The sequence below is a fragment of the Lepidochelys kempii genome, chromosome 3 (assembly GCF_965140265.1).
Source record: "Lepidochelys kempii isolate rLepKem1 chromosome 3, rLepKem1.hap2, whole genome shotgun sequence".
Lineage (NCBI taxonomy): Eukaryota > Metazoa > Chordata > Testudines > Cheloniidae > Lepidochelys > Lepidochelys kempii.
The window spans coordinates 83963627-83981558 of record NC_133258.1 but is presented as its reverse complement, the minus strand read 5'-3'; the positions used below and the strand labels follow the sequence as shown (position 1 = coordinate 83981558).

Below are 17932 nucleotides of genomic sequence, written 5' to 3'. Positions count from 1 at the left end.
GGGTTGGTAGGAGAGGAGATGGAGGTGAAGGGGGTTGCTTGATGAGGTGGGAGGAGTGGAGATAAGCGGATAAAGGGTAGGTGCCCAGTGTCAGCTGATCTCAAGGAGATGATGGACTAATAACAGGTGCAGGTGGCACTGAGGTTGATGGAGATATTTACTGGTGTTGCAGGCAGCTGCTCAGCCTGTCCCAGACCCAGAGCCATCTGGCTGGGACAGTGCCAGGTACCATTAGCTGTGCTGAGGGAAAAGGCATGGGGGAGAGTGCACCCCACTCACTGTACTCTGTTTGTCCTTTTGGCCAAGCACTCTGCTCCCTGCAGCAGTGGTGCAAGCAACGGCCATGTGTTTGGGCCCTGTGCAGGTGCACTGGCCTGGGAAAGACACCCCCGCCCAGGGAATCTCACCGATGCAACCAAGGAGCCAACCTGTAAGCCTCCCCTAGTGTGACTGCCAAAATGGTATACACTATACATGGCACGCATATGGCTGTGCTGTGGGCAACCTGCACAGGACGCTGATGGTGGTGAAAAATGCCCTTGTAGCCATGGCACTGTGTTCATTGGATTTGAGTGGTGAGTGACACACAACAGACACTCCTCCCATTTTTAAATACAATTGCAAAATGTGTAGGTTTAATCCTGATTTAGTAATTTCATGAATACATTTAAAAATCAGGATGACTTTGGAAAATTAGGGAGGGTTGGCATCTCTGTAAACATAATTTTAGATAAAACATGAAAATGAAAAATTTTGTTCATTAAAATTTTCCAAATACCTGTAACTCTCATTCATTAACCAGCTGTTGAGGCAGGAAAGCAGGGTAGGTTGCAGAGAGTACAGGGGTGTGGTATGGAGGCAAGATCAAGCTCTGGGAAGGTGAGTGGTTATGTATGGGGAAACAGACATTAGCAGGTATGTGTAGGGGGCCTGTGCAAAGAGTAAAAGGCTGGTGTGCAGGGGCCTTTGGATAGAGCTGTGCATGGAGGGTAGAGCTCAGAGATACTGGCACTTGAAGGGCTCCCTGTACTACTGCCTCCAATCCCCAGCATACTGAGGCATTACTGGTGTGGAACAGTTCAAGAGCCAGTGCTTCAGCAGATACACTTTGCTCTCTCAGAACCGCTGTCTGAGCTCTCCAACACACAGAAAGCAGAACCAGGGGAACCAACTGCATGTGCCACAGAGGCAGGGTTGTCCCCAGAAATTGCATCTCCGCAATGGAGCAAAGTTACCCCATGACTGATGCCTTGGTGTACCATGGGGCACAGCAGCGGTGGAAAAATCGATCAAGCACTGATGCCTCAGCCTGGGCTTCAGGAAACCCACATGGCATCAGTCAAGTCTTCAATGAAAACTCAGCTACATCTGGCTTCCTATATTCTCAACAGGTGTGCTCCCTTCCCTGCAACATGGAACATCTTCACAGAGTCAAGAGGCTTGCAAGCGGTTGTGAAAAGGAGGGTGTGTGTGTGTGTGTGTGTGTGTTGAACAGAGGTGTGTGGAAATTTAGTGGAGGTAGGGTTGTGGAGGGGCACAGCACTTTAACAGGCTATGGATGGTGCTCAGGAGGAGGTGAGTGGAGACTGGAGGCTTGTGTGAAGACTAACAAAAAAGCAGGGTGTGCCCTGTAAGGCATCAGGAATGGAAAAAGCAGAGGGGAGACTCTACTCTGATGAGCCAAAGGTGCACCTCCTCTCTCTTCTGCTTTCATACATTCATCAATTATAAAGCCAGAAGGGACCACTTGTTTAACTAGCCTTACCCCCTGTATAACAAACGCCACAGGATTTTCCTGAATTAATGCCTTTTTGAACTAGAGTATACCTTTTAGGAAAAGCATCCAATCTTGACTTAAAGATTGCCAGTGATGAAGAATCCACCACAACCCTAAGTAAGTTGTCCCAATGACTTTCCAGTCTGAATTTGTCCAGCTTCAGCCTCCAGCCATTGGACTGTGTTATAACTTTGTCTGCTAGACTGAAGAGCTCATTATCAAATTTCTGTTCCTCAAGTAGGTATTTCTAGACTGTGACCAAGACACCCCTTAACCTTCTCTTTATTAAGATAAACGGACTGAGCTCCTTGAGTTTCTCACTATAAATAGGCTTGGAGGGATTAAACTTTTATCAGTGTGAAGTAAGTGTTGGTAATTGTTGATTTCACCGTACACACAGAGACAGATGGAAAAAGTATTTCTATCAATAACTGAAATTTACAGATAGGCAAAGGAAAATGCTGCTTGGGAACACAGAGTTTGATTTAAGAACATTTACTTTGTGTATTGTGGCATGTGATGTTGACATTTTTTGGAATGATTATAAAGCTTTAACTTTTTGAATTTCATTGTCTTCGGTCATTAAAGAACTTTGTCTGACCCCCACACCCATAATTTCCCACAACTGTGCACTGCTTAGACAAACAGATATTATCCATCAACATTTTTAAAAATAAAAATAAAATTCGACTAAGCCTAAATATAAGGCGTGTTTTCCAATCCTTTAATTATTCTTGTGGCCCTCATCTGAATCCTCGCCAATTTACCAACATCCTCCTTCACCTACCAGCCTCACTTTTTCTCCCCATTCTCCCCACACACAACTTCTTCCTATCCCCTTGTTTCCCCCCTCTGACATTCCGCCAGGATCCCCCATGCCCATGTCCCTTCACAGAGCCCTGCTTCTCAACATGCTCCCTTCACCTGCTTCCTTGCTCCTCACCATGGTCCCTATTTGCTTAACAGATTCAGCTTATAAAGACTGTTTCTTGATGTATACAGTAGGCCCCTTTGGGCATGCAGGCTGCATTTCCTCTGCAAAATGGTTAGTCTGCTAAGACTTAACCCACAGATGGTCAGAGAATGAGGAGGACTATGAGACCATGCTAGAACCAATACAAAGTTTTGAAATAAACCTGGATGATGATACAAACTTTTTTTTTTTTTTTTTTTTTAAAGTAAAGAAGGGCAGAGTAAAACTCCAAATACAGGAGCACATAATATACAGGACTCATTCATTCTTGTTGTACAGCTGGTAGGTAGCATGAATAAAAGTGTTAAATAAAACCCGAAAAGCTGTGTTGCTCAGGAGGATGACTTTGACTTTGTAAGAACAATGGCTTACACATCTTTAATGCATTTTTTTTAAAAAACCCTCTATAGAGAGATTAACTTTTTTAGACATTGATCATTGTTTTATACATCAGGAATTGCAAGCATTTTGAAACTAACTGTTGTCTTGTTTCAGTGTAATTTATTGAACTCAGTATCTTACTATTTAAATGAATGATGATAAAATACAGTTTATGATGTTCTACTGAAAAGCTGTTTTGGAATTTAGGCAAATATTACTTAGTGAATTATAGAACAAATCTCTAAGTTGCCAACAACTACTATACTCTAAAGGGACAATATAGTTTTCTTTAGTAGTAGAAAAATGACAGGGTTAAAACATTGTAATGCATCAGGGTTCTAGCTTTCTTTCTGTACTTATAAACATAAGCATGAAGTTGTATGTTAAATTTAACAGAAGGTGAAGAACGGTTATCAATGGATTTCTTGTTGTCATTTTATCCCTAAATTCAGTTTGAAACCAGATTTAAAATATAATCTGAAAGATCTTCTACAGATAACTCTTCAGACCAGTGTACCTACAACAGCAAGGACCAAACATCAGGAATTTTAATGAAGTGGGAAAAAGTGATCCCCCAGTATTTTAAGGCTAGATAATTTTATGCCAATTTTGGATCATCATATACATGGAAGGTTTTGTCTTCCTTTGAAATACTGGCCATAAGAGAAAACAGGATACTGGGCTTTATAGACCAACTTCCTGATCTGGTATGGTAAATTGTACATTTAAAAAAGTGTGTTGCTTTTGGTACAAATCAGTATAAAGCGGAGCACAGATGAAAGTATAAACAGCTTTCTTCCCCTTTAATGTTATCACTGGTTGCTGAAATTATGTACAGGAGGTAGGAAGATCCTGCATAGATTTTTTAAAAAGATACTATACACTGTACGTGTGTTCTAGCACATTTTTTAAGCTCTGTTAGAAAAAAAACAGGAGCTGAAGGGGCCATTTGATTGAATTAGTCTAAAATAATCTAGTGCTCTCAATCTGTGTTTCCAACTGAATTTTTATGACAAATTACTAAATCATGAGAGATTCAGCAGAACTGGGACTGTAAAACCACAGGACTAAAAGGGCATAGCAATTAGTTTGCTTTCATACACCATTAGAAGGTAGTTTACTGTGTCTAGCCCCATATGTGAATAAACGGATTATTTTAGATTCCAGAAACATATAATCATGTGTTGTAACACTAACATTTAAGACTATAGTGCCACACAACTTTCTGTATGAAAAGCATAAAAAACCAGAAATTAAACCTAGAAAAAACAGTTACCTACCTTTTGTAATTGTTGTCCTTTGATGTGTTGCTCATGTCCATTCCATTCTAGGTGTGTGTGCACCCATGTGCACAGTCAGAGTATTAGTTATCAGAGTCAGTTAGCAGTATCCATAGGGCCAGCCGTGGCACCCCCTTGTGTGCAGCACTCATGCTTCGGTATATCAAGCACCGCCAGCCCTATGTCCTCTCAGTTCCTTCTTGCTGGCAACTCCAACGGAGGGATAGGAGGGTGGGTAATGGAATGAACATGAGCAACACATCTCGAAGAACAACAGTTTTGAAAGGTAGGTAACTGTTTTTTCTTCTTTGAGTGCTTGTTCATGTAGATTCCATTCTAGGTGACTCACAAGCAGTATCAATAGAGGTGGACTTGGAGTTCACAGTCTTGCAGCACTGCTCTGCCAAAGCCAGCATCATTTCGAGCTTGCTGGGTAAGCATATAATGAGACACGAACGTGTGGACATACAACCAGGTAGCGGCCCGACAGATCTCTTGGATTAGTACCCGTGTCAGGAAGGCTGCTGACGACGCTTGTGCCCAAGTCTAGCGTGCCATCATGATAGCCGTCAGAGGCACCTTCGCCAGCTCGTAGCAGTAGAGGATGCAGGCCATGATCCAGGACAAAATCCTCTGAGCGGACACCGACTGACCTTTCATTCTGTCAGCCACCGCAACGAACAACTGCGTTGACTTATGGAACAGCTTTGTTCTCTCTGTGTATAAGCCCAGTGCCCTCCTGACATCCAGGAGTGTAGCCTGCGCTCCTCATCTGATGCATGAGGCTTTGGAAAGAAGATGGGTAAGTATATGTCCTGGCCAGTATGAAACTGGGAAACGACCTGGGGCAGAAATGCTGGGTGCAGTTGCAGCTGGACCTTATTCTTGTAGAAGACCGTATAGGGCGGCTCTGAAGTAAGTGCCCTGATCTCGGACACCCTGTGGGCTGACAATAACACGACCAGAAACAAAACCTTCCAGGAGAGAAGCAGGAGAGAGCAGGAAGCCAGAGGTTCAACAGCTTGAGATTCAGGTCTCGGAGGGGGAAGGGATTCCAGACGTGTAGGTAGAGACACTCCTGACCTTTCAAAAAACGTGCCATCGTGTTGTGAGTGAAGATCAACCTGCTTTGGAATGGAGGATGGAAAGCCAAGATAGCACCCAGGTGGACCTTGATCAATGACAGGGACAAACCTTGGAGTTTGAGGTGCAGCAGATAATCTAGGATCTCCTGCAGCGGGGCCTGCTAAACCTGAATATGCTGTTCCGAGGCCCAGTGCATTAACCTTTTCCATTTGGCCAAGTAAGTCGCTCTGGTGGTGGGTTTCCTGCTACCCAGCAAGACCTGCTGAACGCAGGCCGAGCATGCCCGTTCGTCCGTGCTTAGCCATGTAGTAGCCAAACGGTCAAGTGCAGTGCCATCAGGTTCGGATGCAAAAAGGCTGGGACAGTAGATCCAGCCAGAGGGGCAGCTACAGTTGGGTGGCTACTTAAAGGCTCAGCAACGTGCCGAACCAGTGCTGGCGAGGCCACGTGGGAGCTATTAGGATAATTCTTGCCCTGTCTTGGTTGATCTTCACAAGGACCTTGTAAATCAACGGCACTGGCAGGAAGGCACAAACTGCTCTGAGCTCCCTGACAATGTGGAGGGCCAGATCAGTCTGCAACCAGTGGCCCTGGGTGCTCAGCTCACCCAGGTGGGCTCCCCAGCCCAGGTCCGAAGCACTGGAGACACGGGTCAGTGACAGGGATGGGGTCACGGAGGGGACTTCCTCTAACACCAACCAGGGTCCAACCACCAATCCAGGGGATGACCTGATGTGGTCTGGCACTCTGACTACCCAGTGAAGGTCGTGCCTGTTGGGGATATAGACTGACACCAGCCATGCTTGCAGAGGCTGGAGATAGCACCAGGCCAGACTGCGTGAGTGAGCGGGAGAAGGAAGGGTGGTGACGACTAAAGTTTGTGTGTCTACTCCTTCTCCTTGCAGACCCTTGATGAGGCTGCCAACACCTTGGCAGCAGGGGTGGCCAGAACTGTTTCCATGCAGACTGCGGCGTAGGCATGCCCAGCAAGCAAAGGGTGTCCCAAGTGTCCTTTAACCCATGCAGTTTCGCATCAGTCTGTTCCAAAAAGAGACCGTTCCCATCAAATGGGAGGTCCTGGATAGAGGTCTGCATCTCTTGGGATAGGCCGGTGGTCTGAAGCCAGGGGCTGTGCTTCATGACCACCGCTGACGTGACCACCCAAGCTGCCAAGTAAGCCGCATCCCGTGTCATCTGGAGAGAGCACCTGCCCGCCGCAGTGCCCTCCTTCACCAGAGTGCCGAATTCCTGGACCAGACCATGAGGGAGGGACTCCTTGAACTTATGGAGGGAGTCCCAAGAGGGCCTGATGGTTCGCCACCTGGAATTGCAGGCTGGCTGGTGAATAAATTTTTCTCCCAAAAAAGTCCAGTCTTTTGGCCTCTATTTTTGAGAGCTGAACTAGTGTGCCCCTGCTTGACCTTTTCGTTGGCCACAGAGACAACCAGCGAGCCAGTAGAAGGGTGGGTATAAAGGTACTTGAACCCTTTGGCCGGGGCAAAGTACTTCTTTGCTGCCCTTTTGGAGGTGGGAGGGATGGAGGACAGGGTTTGCCAGAGGGCCTTGGCAATTTTCAGGACCCCGCCATGCACTGTTGGTGCAACACGTGCAAGGGTAGAGGCTGAGAGGACATTGAACAAGGTGTCTGCCTGCTCGGCCATCTCCTCCACCTCCATCTCCTCCTCCAAAGGTCCAAGTTCTCAGCCACCCATTGAAGCAGGGCCTGGTGTTCCTTAAAATTGTCTGGTGGGCTGGCCCTTGAAGGTCCCACAACCGCTTTGTCCGGGGATGAAGATCACGACTGTACCACCGGAGGAGGAGGGTTTGGGGTGGGCACTGTCTCCTCTATCCCAACCTCCGAGTGGATCTCATGCACCGAGCCTGCTATTGCTTCAAGGCGGCGGCAGATGAGTGGTGCAAAGAGGGCATGCTCACACACTCCAATAAGGCCACTGCACTGGCCATTCTGCCAAGGCAGCGCTACAGATGCCGATGCGGCCTCAGGTGCCCATTTACGCCAGTGGGGTCTTGACAAGGGGCTGCGCTGCCCTTCTGTGCTGGAGAAATTCCCTTCCGTTGACCATGGTGGGCCATTGACGCCTGGGTCTGCCTGCTGACCATCACTTCTGGAGACAGGTGTTTGGAGTTTGAGGATCGGTGTCGGTATTGAGGGGACAAGTCCCAGGGGGACCGGAATCGCAATGGGGAGCACTCCCCCGGGGGCAGGCGACAGATCTGCGCTGAGAGGACAAGAAGCGAGAGGGAAATTGGTGCCAATGGAATGGAGACCAGCGCCCCCCACAAGGCGATCTGCGTCAAAATTGTGGGGACTGCGATCGCAGTGCTGGTGACTGAGGGTGAGCCCCAGAGGATCTGGGGCACGACACCGGAGATCTGCGGCACGGAGATGGAGAGTGCTGCTTGTCTCTGGGGACTGGCAGCATCCCACTGCCCCGCGAGGAGTCTTAGCAATTGGCTTGCCCTAGTAGGGAGTCTTTGCCGCTTCCTGCGGCATGCGTGGTGCCAGCAGCGTGGGCGGAGGCCTCTGCTCTATCAGTGATGGGGGAAACTTGGGAAGGTGTCAATGCCGTCAGAAGTTTGGGTCCCTACCACTCCCGGGAGCCGGTGGTGGATACTTTAAGGGACTAAGGGCCCTGTTAGGATATAGATATTCAGGCCTGTCTGTAAAGGCCTATACTCTAAGAATTTAGGTGTATTCTTATCACTTGGCTAGTTAGAGGTATAAAAGAAAGAATCAAAATCACTGTCTGCTGCTATAAGAGCCTTCTCTTACTGAGACAGTCTGAGGCCCTGTGCTTAGGCTAAGGCCTTTGGCTAAGCAGCAGAGGCAGCCATAAGCTGGGAACCGAACAGTCACATCCTCAAATTCCAAACTAGTCACATTGAAATAAGGTGCTATTGGGCTGTTAGGAGTACAATCCTGTCCTGATAATGCCTATCGCTTCCAGAGAAAGGGAAGTGCCTAGAAGATGTAAAAGGAAACTTAGTTTGATAGCATCCTGTCTGGCAAGAACTCACTTATCAATAGCTGGGATGTGAAATCCTCATTTCTGTGTTTGCTCTATCACTGTAGTCCCCATTTCCCTATTGTTTGTCTGCATAATCTCTGTCTGGTTCTGTGATTGTTTCTGTCTGCTGTATAATTAATTTTGCTGGGTGTAAACTAATTAAGGTGGTGGGATGTAATTGGTTAAATAATCATGTTACAATATGTTAGGATTGGTTAGTTAACCAATCATTTCACTGAAATTTAAGGTATAGCTAAGCAGAACTCAAGTTTTACTATATAGTCTGCAGTCAATCAGGAAGTGAGGGGGGGTGTGGGTGGGAGTGAGTGAGGGAAATGGGAACAGGGAATGGGGGTGGGGAAATTGGAATCATGTTTAGCTAAAGGGGGAAATGGGAACAGGGACACAGGTAAGCCTCTGTGGTGTCAGAGCTGGGAAGGGGGGCACTAAGGAAGGAAACTGGAATCATGCTTCCTGGAAGTTCACCCCAATAAACTTCGAATTGTTTGCACCTTTGGACTTCGGGTATTGTTGCTCTCTGATCATGCAAGAAGGACCAGAGAAGTAAGTGGGTGAAGGAATAAGCCTCCTAACAGGCCCCAATGGGGGTGGCATGTCCATGTGGCTCTGGAGTGGCAGGGCGGCCCAAACTGGATCCTTTGCTTGATGCCCCAGGGCCTTTCTTGTCTGGTGCCAGGGAGCTGTGGTTCTTCATTTTTTTTCTGGGCACCAGTGACGGGGAACAGTGCCAGGCAGAGCCCGGTATTGGGGGTGCATACCGAAATACTAGGCGAGTCTTGGCGGGACGTCTCGGAAGCCGGATGAAGGGCAGCCTCCAGGAGGAGAGCCCGCAAATGAATATCCCACTCTTTCTGAGTCCTGGGTCAAAATTTTTTTACAAATACGACACTTGTCCTTCACATGCGATTCCCCAAGCACTTGAGGCAGCTGCTGTGGGGGTCACTTAAAGGTATAGGCCTGTTACAGTCCGCACAGGGCTTAAACCCCAGACACCGGGGCATGCCCCACCTGGGGCAAAGTCCCTGTTGGGACTCTAACTTCTAACTACACTTAACTACTTAACACTAACTACTATAAACAACTATTTACAAGGCCCTAAGGCTTGAAGTCAGAAGAGACTAAACCGCTAGCTCTTGCTATGCAAGGAAAGGCACTCAACTAACCACCATGGGCAGTAAGAAGGAACTGAGAGGGCAAAGGGATGATGGCATCTGACATACCAACGCATGAGCACGGCACTCAAGGGAGGCACCACAGCTGGCCCTCCGGATACCACTAAGGCAGGGGTCAGCAACCTATGGCAAGCGAACCCAGGCCAGCTGTGGGCTGAGTGGGCCAGCGGCTGGGACCCCAGCAGGCAGCAGCATGCCATTAAAAATCTTGCCTGTCCCAGCCCGCTCTTCTCCACCCCCCGCTCCCCCACCACGGGGGCAGGGTGAAGAAGTTTGGTCCTGCGGGCTGCTGCTGCAGGGCAGGCAAGGTCCCCCTTCCCCCACCGGCATGCTGGGTTCCTGTCCCTCCTCCTCTCCTTCCCTGCTGCCAATCAGCTGATGGCCCTTGCAAGGGAGGGGGAGAAGTGGAGCTGGAGCGTGCTCACTGCTCCGGAGAGGAGGCGGAGAAGAGGTGGGGCCGGGGCCGTGGGGTAGAATCAGGGCATATCCCCCCCATGCCCTGACTCCTGTCCTCCCCTCACATGCCCCCAGCCCTCTGCCCTGACTCCTGCACCCCCCACACATACCCAGCCCCCCCACACCCCATGCCCTGAATCTTGCACCCCCCCACATTCCCCTCCCTACCCTGAGCACCAAACGGGAGCTCCTGCACTTTCCCCCACCACATTCTCACCTGCACCCCTTGCACCAAATGGGAGCTGCCCTTGTAAGCACTCCACACCCAAACCTCCTGCCCCAACCCTGAGCCCCCTCCCTCATTCTAGCTTCTGGCCAGACCCTACACCCCAGACCCCAGCCTGATCCTTCACTCCCAGCTCTGTGCTCAGTGCACTCCCACCCTCAGCTCAGTGCACAGAGAGAGGAAGAGAATGGGCTAGAACCAGGGAGAAGGTAGCTACCCACTCTATGTGGGCAGGGCCGGGACCCCAGGCTGGCAGCGGGCTCGCGGCATAAGATCAGCATTTTAATTTAATTTTAAATGAAGCTTCTTAAACATTTTGAAAACCTTGTTTACTTTACATACGACAACAGTTTAGTTATATAATATATAGACTTAGAGACCTTCTAAAAACATTAAAATGTATTACTGGCACGCAAAACCTTAATTTAAAGGGAATAAATGAAGACTTGGCACACCACTTCTGAAAGGTTGCCGACCCCTGGCAAAAGTCTCCAATGCCTGCACACATAGGCGAGTGCACACCTAGAATGAAAATCGACATGAGCAAGCTCTCGAAGAAGAACATGCTCTTCCAACTTTTCTGTCAGCAGTTAAAAGGAAACAAAAAATGGTGGAATTCAAGCCTGTCAGGGAGCTTGTCAAGGGTATGCTTAAATGATTGCTCCTATTCATTGTTTTTAAAAGTGTAAGAAGGCTGTAACTTTATTACAATATATTAACCAGAAGTAGCAGCAACTCTTCAGTAAAAGAGCTGAATTCCGACTTCCATTACAATCCTCCACTTTTTCTCATGCTCATAACGGTCTCAAAAAAATTCAACATACAAGGAATTTGTTTATGCTTGGTCTCTGCCTAAAAGGTGAATTTTTATTTACTATTTTTTTAAGTTACAGCAAATTCAATTGAGCCATTTTTGAGTTTTATTCTCACCTTTGCCACTGACCTGCCTTAATACTTTGGAAACATTGTTTAAGCCTCAGTAGCCCCATTTAGGAGGCAATCATCACTACCTCTATTTTTCAGATATGGAAAAGGAAGCTGAGACACAGAGAAGTTAAGGTACAGAGCCAGGAAGTGTTAGAATCAAGACTGCAACTCAGGTCACCTGCTTGCAGATCCAGGCTTCATCTAGACCAGAGTGTCTCCAGGCAAATCACTTAACCAATCTGTGCCTTATCTATCTCATCTGTACAATGTGGTTAGTAATGCTTACCCCAAGGGCTCTGAGGACAGATGAAAAAGTGCTATGTAACTGTCAATTATTGTTATCACCACCCATTTTTACAAATGGGCAAAAGACAAGGTTAAATGACACTGTGATCTAATGGGTTAGGCATGAGCCTAGCAGTGACCAGGCAGTTTCTAATCGCAGTTCTGAAACTGACTTGCAGTGTGATTTTAGGCAAATCACTAAATCTTTCTATGCCTCTGCTTCCCCATCCATAAACAGTGATAATACTGACATACCCTAACGCATAGGGTTGGTCATGGCGGACATACTTCATTAATATCTGAAAAACAAAACATAAGATTCTCAGATGGAAAATACGAGGCTGTGGCTAGAGAAGTCAACAGATTTTAGAGTGGGGAAAAAAAAAAACCAGAGGACATGTCAGATTAGCATCAATATAACCAAATCACCTAATTCTTTACCCTAAAGTTTCCCAGTGTAAAATCCAGAGGTTAATGGAGGAGAAAAAAAACCTTAAACACACTGAATGTGTCTATTGTCATAAACCTTGAATGGTCCCTTAGAATATGTGCTATCTACTTATACTAAACAATCTGTTCCATCTTGCATTTAGCTGTGAAGCTTGGAATACTTTTCCAAGACAGGAAGAAAATCTCTGTGTGGCTGATGCTTGTCTCTCTCACCAAAAGAAATTGGTCCAATAAAAGATATTATCCTATTATCACAGAATTTCAGTGATCAAAGTAACCAGCTGTTTTAAAATGCTCTTTTTTAAATATTTCCCTAAATTTGCAGAAACCAGCTGCTGACAAGCAATATTTACTAATGCAAAGAGAGCAAGATATGTATGTACATATTGCTATCTAAATATTGGCTTAAAAGAAAACACTCATGAATTCCATTTACCTGAAAAAGCATTACTGTAATATCTTGAGAGTGTCTGCATAATATCTTTGGAATGCTGGGTCCATGGTGCTATCTTCCTGTAGGTTTTTACTCGATGAACAAGTTGAGAACCTCCATACTGCAGAGAAAGTGTGTCTCCATGATCTTCATACAACTCCTCAAACAATCTAAACCAATGAAACCAAAATATCTGAGAATTCTATCACCACTACTAGAAAGTGAATGCTCCTCTACTCTGTATTTTATGCCATACTTACCTTTATGTTTTAAAAAGACTTAAAGGTAAGTAGGTAGAATTCCAAATAAACTATTTTCAGTTAATGTAATGAGTGCCATACTTCTGAACCAGAAAAGCCAGTTGTCTTTCCAAAATGTTAATTTAGCTAGTAAAGATTACAGAGGTGGCAACTACTGCAAGAGGAGTTAAGGGTTCTTTTGCAACATTCTCTTAAACAAACTAAGCATGTACCGGGCAACTAACTCTACATCTGCTCTGGTCTAAAAGACTCAAAGATCAAAGCACCAAACTTTTCTGATAATCTCCTCCTGCTGCCCACTTCAGGTATTAGCCTTATCAGGGCATGCACAAAGAAATTATTGTACACATTATGTACATATACACATGGGTGGGTGGGTGGGTGGATGTGTGAGAGAGAGAGAGAGAGAGAGAGAGAGGTATAAATAGTATACATCAGGGACCATAAGAAGGCCAAGTAAATATGTATCTATGCTTATTTTAACAAACAGGTAGATTTTAACAGAGTGAAATTAATCTTAGAGTTATAAAACCCTAACAATATGTTCAGAAATGGAAACTTAGAAATATTTTCCCCAAATATTAAAAGTTTAATTCCTTCATTTTAAGTAACTACTGTGGAATTCTTGAGATACCTAGATTTTTTTCCCCTTATTAAATGAAATATTTTTTCTCCTATATATTGCTGCCAGTTTACAAAAACAGAGATAACATAATTATCACTAGCCTAATCACACTGAAGTCTAAAATACTGTGATCATACATTCCAGGTCCAGTTTTGGAGTGTTTACTCAGATAATCACTTCCGTGGAAGTTTTGCCAAAGTAGGGTAATCACTACAGGACTGGGCTATAGAACCAAACTTACACTTGCTCATTAGTTATAATACCTTAGATACTTAAATATTTATTAAATGAGAATATATATCCTTATAGCTCCCAGAAGTAAACATGAATAAGAGACCAGGGAAATGATTGCTGGATGCTGTTGGCTTGTAGGGAGAAAGGAAGATCTTAAATCTTCACAGAATAAGGTAACCCAGAGGTGGGCAAACTTTTTGGCCTGAGGGCCGCATCGGGTTTCTGAAATTATATGGAGGGCCGGTTAGGGGAGACTGTGCCTCCCCAAACAGCCAGGCATGGCCTGGCCTCTGCCCCCTATCTGACCCCCACACTTCTTGCCCCCAGATGCGCCCCCCCTCCCCGGACTCCTTCCCCATCCAAGCCCCCCTGTTCCCTGACAGCCCCCTGGGAACCCCTGCCCCATCCACCCCCCCGCTCTCGGTCCCCTGACCGCCCCCGGACCCCCACCCCTAACTGCCCCCTGCCGCCCCATCCAACCCCTCCCCTCCTTCCTGACTGCCCCCCTGGATCCCTGCCTCATCTAACCACTCCTTCTCCCTGACCGCCCCCGGATCCCTCGCCCCTAGCCTCCCAGGCCAGGAGCTCAGGGGCCGGGCAGGATTGTCCTGCAGGCCGCAGTTTACCCACCTCTGAGGTAACCCCTCAAGGGTACCCATATTCCCCTTTGTGGGGGTGGTAAAAGGACTCAGAATGGAGTCCAACCCTGAATATTAGTTATTTGGAATGAGGCATTTACCACCACACTTGACACAAGTAGTAATGCTTGGTATCTCTGGAGTGTGGTCATGGGCATTAAAGCTTTTATAGTGAATGCAGCTGAGATGGTGAGGTCCATAAGTCTGGCAGTAGAATACTGAAGGCAGTCTTTTATGGAGAATTGCAGACTAGAACTTGTTTTATTTGCAGACCAAGAAAACATTACAAAAACGCTCTCTCAAGGCAACCTCCAATCTTGCAAAGTTGATCACAATACCTGGGAGCTCTCAGCATCTGACAAGATCTGATGGTGGCATCTCTGCCACCTCGGTCTGAAAGATCTTGAGAGCTCATGGATTGCTGCAATCAAAGAGAGATGCACGAGGAGTAAAGCTAAAAGCAGCACATGTTCATCTACAATTCTCTTAACCTGTGGTACTTGCAAACAGGGCTGCAGGTCCAAAATTGGTCTTTGATTTCACTTCAGGACCCACAATAAGTGACTACAGCTCATCTATTGAGCTCGCTGGAATTTGTTTCATTCTCCTGTATCCTGCCTGCATATCCTGATCAAGGCCTATAAAATAAGCAAGTCAGCCAGGTTTTTTTTTAAAAAGAACCTGTTAGTTATAAACCTACAAGTATACATTTTATAATGGTCCTGCTCCTTAAGTCTCCAACAGATGCTCAGGCAGGATTTAGCCTTCAGCTATTTTATAACCCCTTCAGGAGGGAGTTCTCATTTAAGACTGTTGCAATTTAAATTTCCATAAAGACAATTTCATTGTTAATGAACTGTTAAACCACTAGTAAGCACAATTTGCATTACATGTGTAAGAAAGTCAAATATAGTAAAAATCTTATATGAATCAAATAGTGCCATAAAATCTCTATGGCTAGAAACTCCATGCTTCAATAATAAGAGTATAGCAGTAGGAATATAATATCGACCACCTGACGAGGATGGTGATGGTGACCGTGAAATGCTCAGGGAGATTAGAGAAGCTACAAAAATAGAAAACTCAATAATAATGGGGGATTTCAACTATCCCCATATTGGCTGGTACATATCACCTCAGGATGGGATGCAGAGATAAAGTTTCTAGACACCATTAATAAGTGCTTCTTGGAGCAGCTAGTCCTGGAAACCCACCAGGAGAGCGGCAATTCTTGATTTAGTCCTAAATGGAGCACAGGTGGTCCAAGAGGTGAATATAGCTGAAACACTCAGTAAAAGCAACCATAATATAAATTAAATTTAAACATCCTTGTGGAGGGAAAATACCAAAAAAGTAGCATTTAACTTCAGAAAGGGGAACGACACAAAAATGAGAACACTAGTTAAAACAGACATTAAAAGATACAGTCACAAGAGTGAAATGCCCACAAGCTTAACGGACACATTTTAAAAGACACCATAATAGAGGCTCAAATTAAATGTAAACCCCAAATTAAAAAGAATAATAAGAGGACCAAAAAATGTAATCATGGCTAAACAGAGTAAAGGAGGTGATTAGAGGCAAAAAGGCATCCTTTAAAAATGGAAGTCAAATCCTAATAAGGAAAACAGAAAGAAGAATCATGGAGCAGGTCCTCAAAGAATCAATCCTGAAGCACTTACATGAGAGGAAAGTGATCAGGAACAGTCAGCATGGATTCACCAAGGGAAGGTCATGCCTGACTAATCTAATCGCCTTCTATAATGAGATTACTGGTTCTGTGGATGAAGGGAAAGCAGTGGATGTATTGTTTCTTGACTTTAGCAAAGCTTTTGACACGGTCTCCCACAGTATTCTTGTCAGCAAGTTAAAGTAGTATGGGCTGGCTGAATGCACTATAAGGTGGGTAGAAAGTTGGCTAGATTGTCGGGCTCAACGGGTAGTGATCAATGGCTCCATGTCTAGTTGGCAGCTGGTGTCAAGTGGAGTGTCCCAGGGGTCGGTCCTGGGTCCCGTTTTGTTCAATATCTTCATAAATGATCTGGAGGATGGTGTGGATTGCACTCTCAGCAAATTTGCGGATGATACTAAACGAGGAGGAGTGGTAGATACGCTGGAGGGCAGGGATAGGATACAGAGGGACCTAGACAAATTGGAGGATTGGGCCAAAAGAAATCTGATGAGGTTCAATAAGGATAAGTGCAGGGTCCTGCACTTAGGACGGAAGAACCCAATGCACCGCTACAGACTAGGGACCGAATGGCTAGGCAGCAGTTCTGCGGAAAAGGACCTAGGGGTCACAGTGGACAAGAAGCTGGATATGAGTCAGCAGTGTGCCCCTGTTGCCAAGAAGGCCAATGGCATTTTGGGATGTATAAGTAGGGGCATAGCGAGCAGATCGAGGGACGTGATCGTCCCCCCTCTATTCGACATTGGTGAGGCCTCATCTGGAGTACTGTGTCCAGTTTTGGGCCCCACACTACAAGAAGGATGTGGATAATTTGGAGAGAGTCCAGCGAAGGGCAACAAAAATGATTAGGGGTCTGGAACACATGACTTATGAGGAGAGGCTGAGGAACCTGGGATTGTTTAGTCTGCAGAAGAGAAGAATGAGGGGGGATTTGATAGCTGCTTTCAACTACCTGAGAGGTGGTTCCAGAGAGGATGGTTCTAGACTATTCTCAGCGGTAGAAGAGGACAGGACAAGGAGTAATGATCTCAAGTTGCAGTGGGGGAGGTTTAGGTTGGATATTAGGAAAAACTTTTTCACTAGGAGGGTGGTGAAACACTGGAATGCGTTATCTACGGAGGTGGTAGAATCTCCTTCCTTAGAAGTTTTTAAGGTCAGGCTTGACAAAGCCCTGGCTGGGATGATTTAATTGGGGATTGGTCCTGCTTTGAGCAGGGGGTTGGACTAGATGACCTCCTGAGGTCCCTTCCAACCCTGATATTCTATGATTCTAATAAACTCTCGCAAGTCAAGAGTAAAAGTATAATTAGGAAGGCCAAAAAAGAATTTGAAGAGCAACCAGCAAAAGACTCAAAAACAGCAAAAAACTTAAGTACATCAGAAGCAGGAAGCCTGCCAAACCAATCAGTGTGGCCACTAGACGATCAACATTTCAACTAAATGAACACTCATGGAAGACAAGGCTATCGTAGGGAAACTAAATGAATTCTTCACATTGGTCTTCACTAAGGATGTGAGAGACAATCCCATACACGAGCCATTCTTTTTAGGTGACAAATCTGAAGAACTGTTCATATCAAAAGAGGAGGTTTTTGAAGAAATTGCTAAATTAAACAGTAAAAAATCCCCAGGACCAGATGGGCTTGACCTGTGAACTCATTGCCAGGGATGTTGTGAAGGACAAAACTATAACTGGGTTCAAAAAAGGATTAGATAAATTCATGGAGGATAGGTCCACCAATGACTATTAGCTAAGATGGTCAGGCATGCAACCCCATGCTCTGGGTGTCCCTAAGCCTCTGACTGCCAGATGCTGGGACTGGATGACAGGGGATGGATCACTTGATGATTGCCTGTTCTGTTCACTCCCTTTGAAGCATCTGGCATTGGCCATTGCTGGAAGACAGGAAACTGGGCTTAATGGACCATTGTTCTGACTCAGTATGATCATTCTTATGTTTTTTTAAAGACCGTAAAAAGTTTAATAAT

The 17932-nt window shown here is 45.8% G+C and overlaps 1 protein-coding gene across 14 annotated transcripts in view; it reads right to left on the bottom strand.

The window, feature by feature from the left end:
* Window positions 1–17932, bottom strand: part of FIG4 (FIG4 phosphoinositide 5-phosphatase) — a 157105-nt gene that overhangs the window by 71206 nt on the left and 67967 nt on the right. For 13 of the 14 annotated variants that reach the window (XR_012158016.1, XR_012158017.1, XM_073336996.1 and 10 more), the window contains one exon: window positions 12500–12666. The exons of the other annotated variant lie outside the window; for it this stretch is intronic. Coding sequence is in view for 11 of the 13 variants with exons in the window: in XM_073336996.1 (XP_073193097.1) it covers window positions 12500–12666 (167 nt within the window). In the remaining 2 variants the exon portion in view is untranslated. The remainder of the gene's footprint in view (window positions 1–12499; window positions 12667–17932) is intronic. 14 annotated transcript variants of the gene reach the window in all.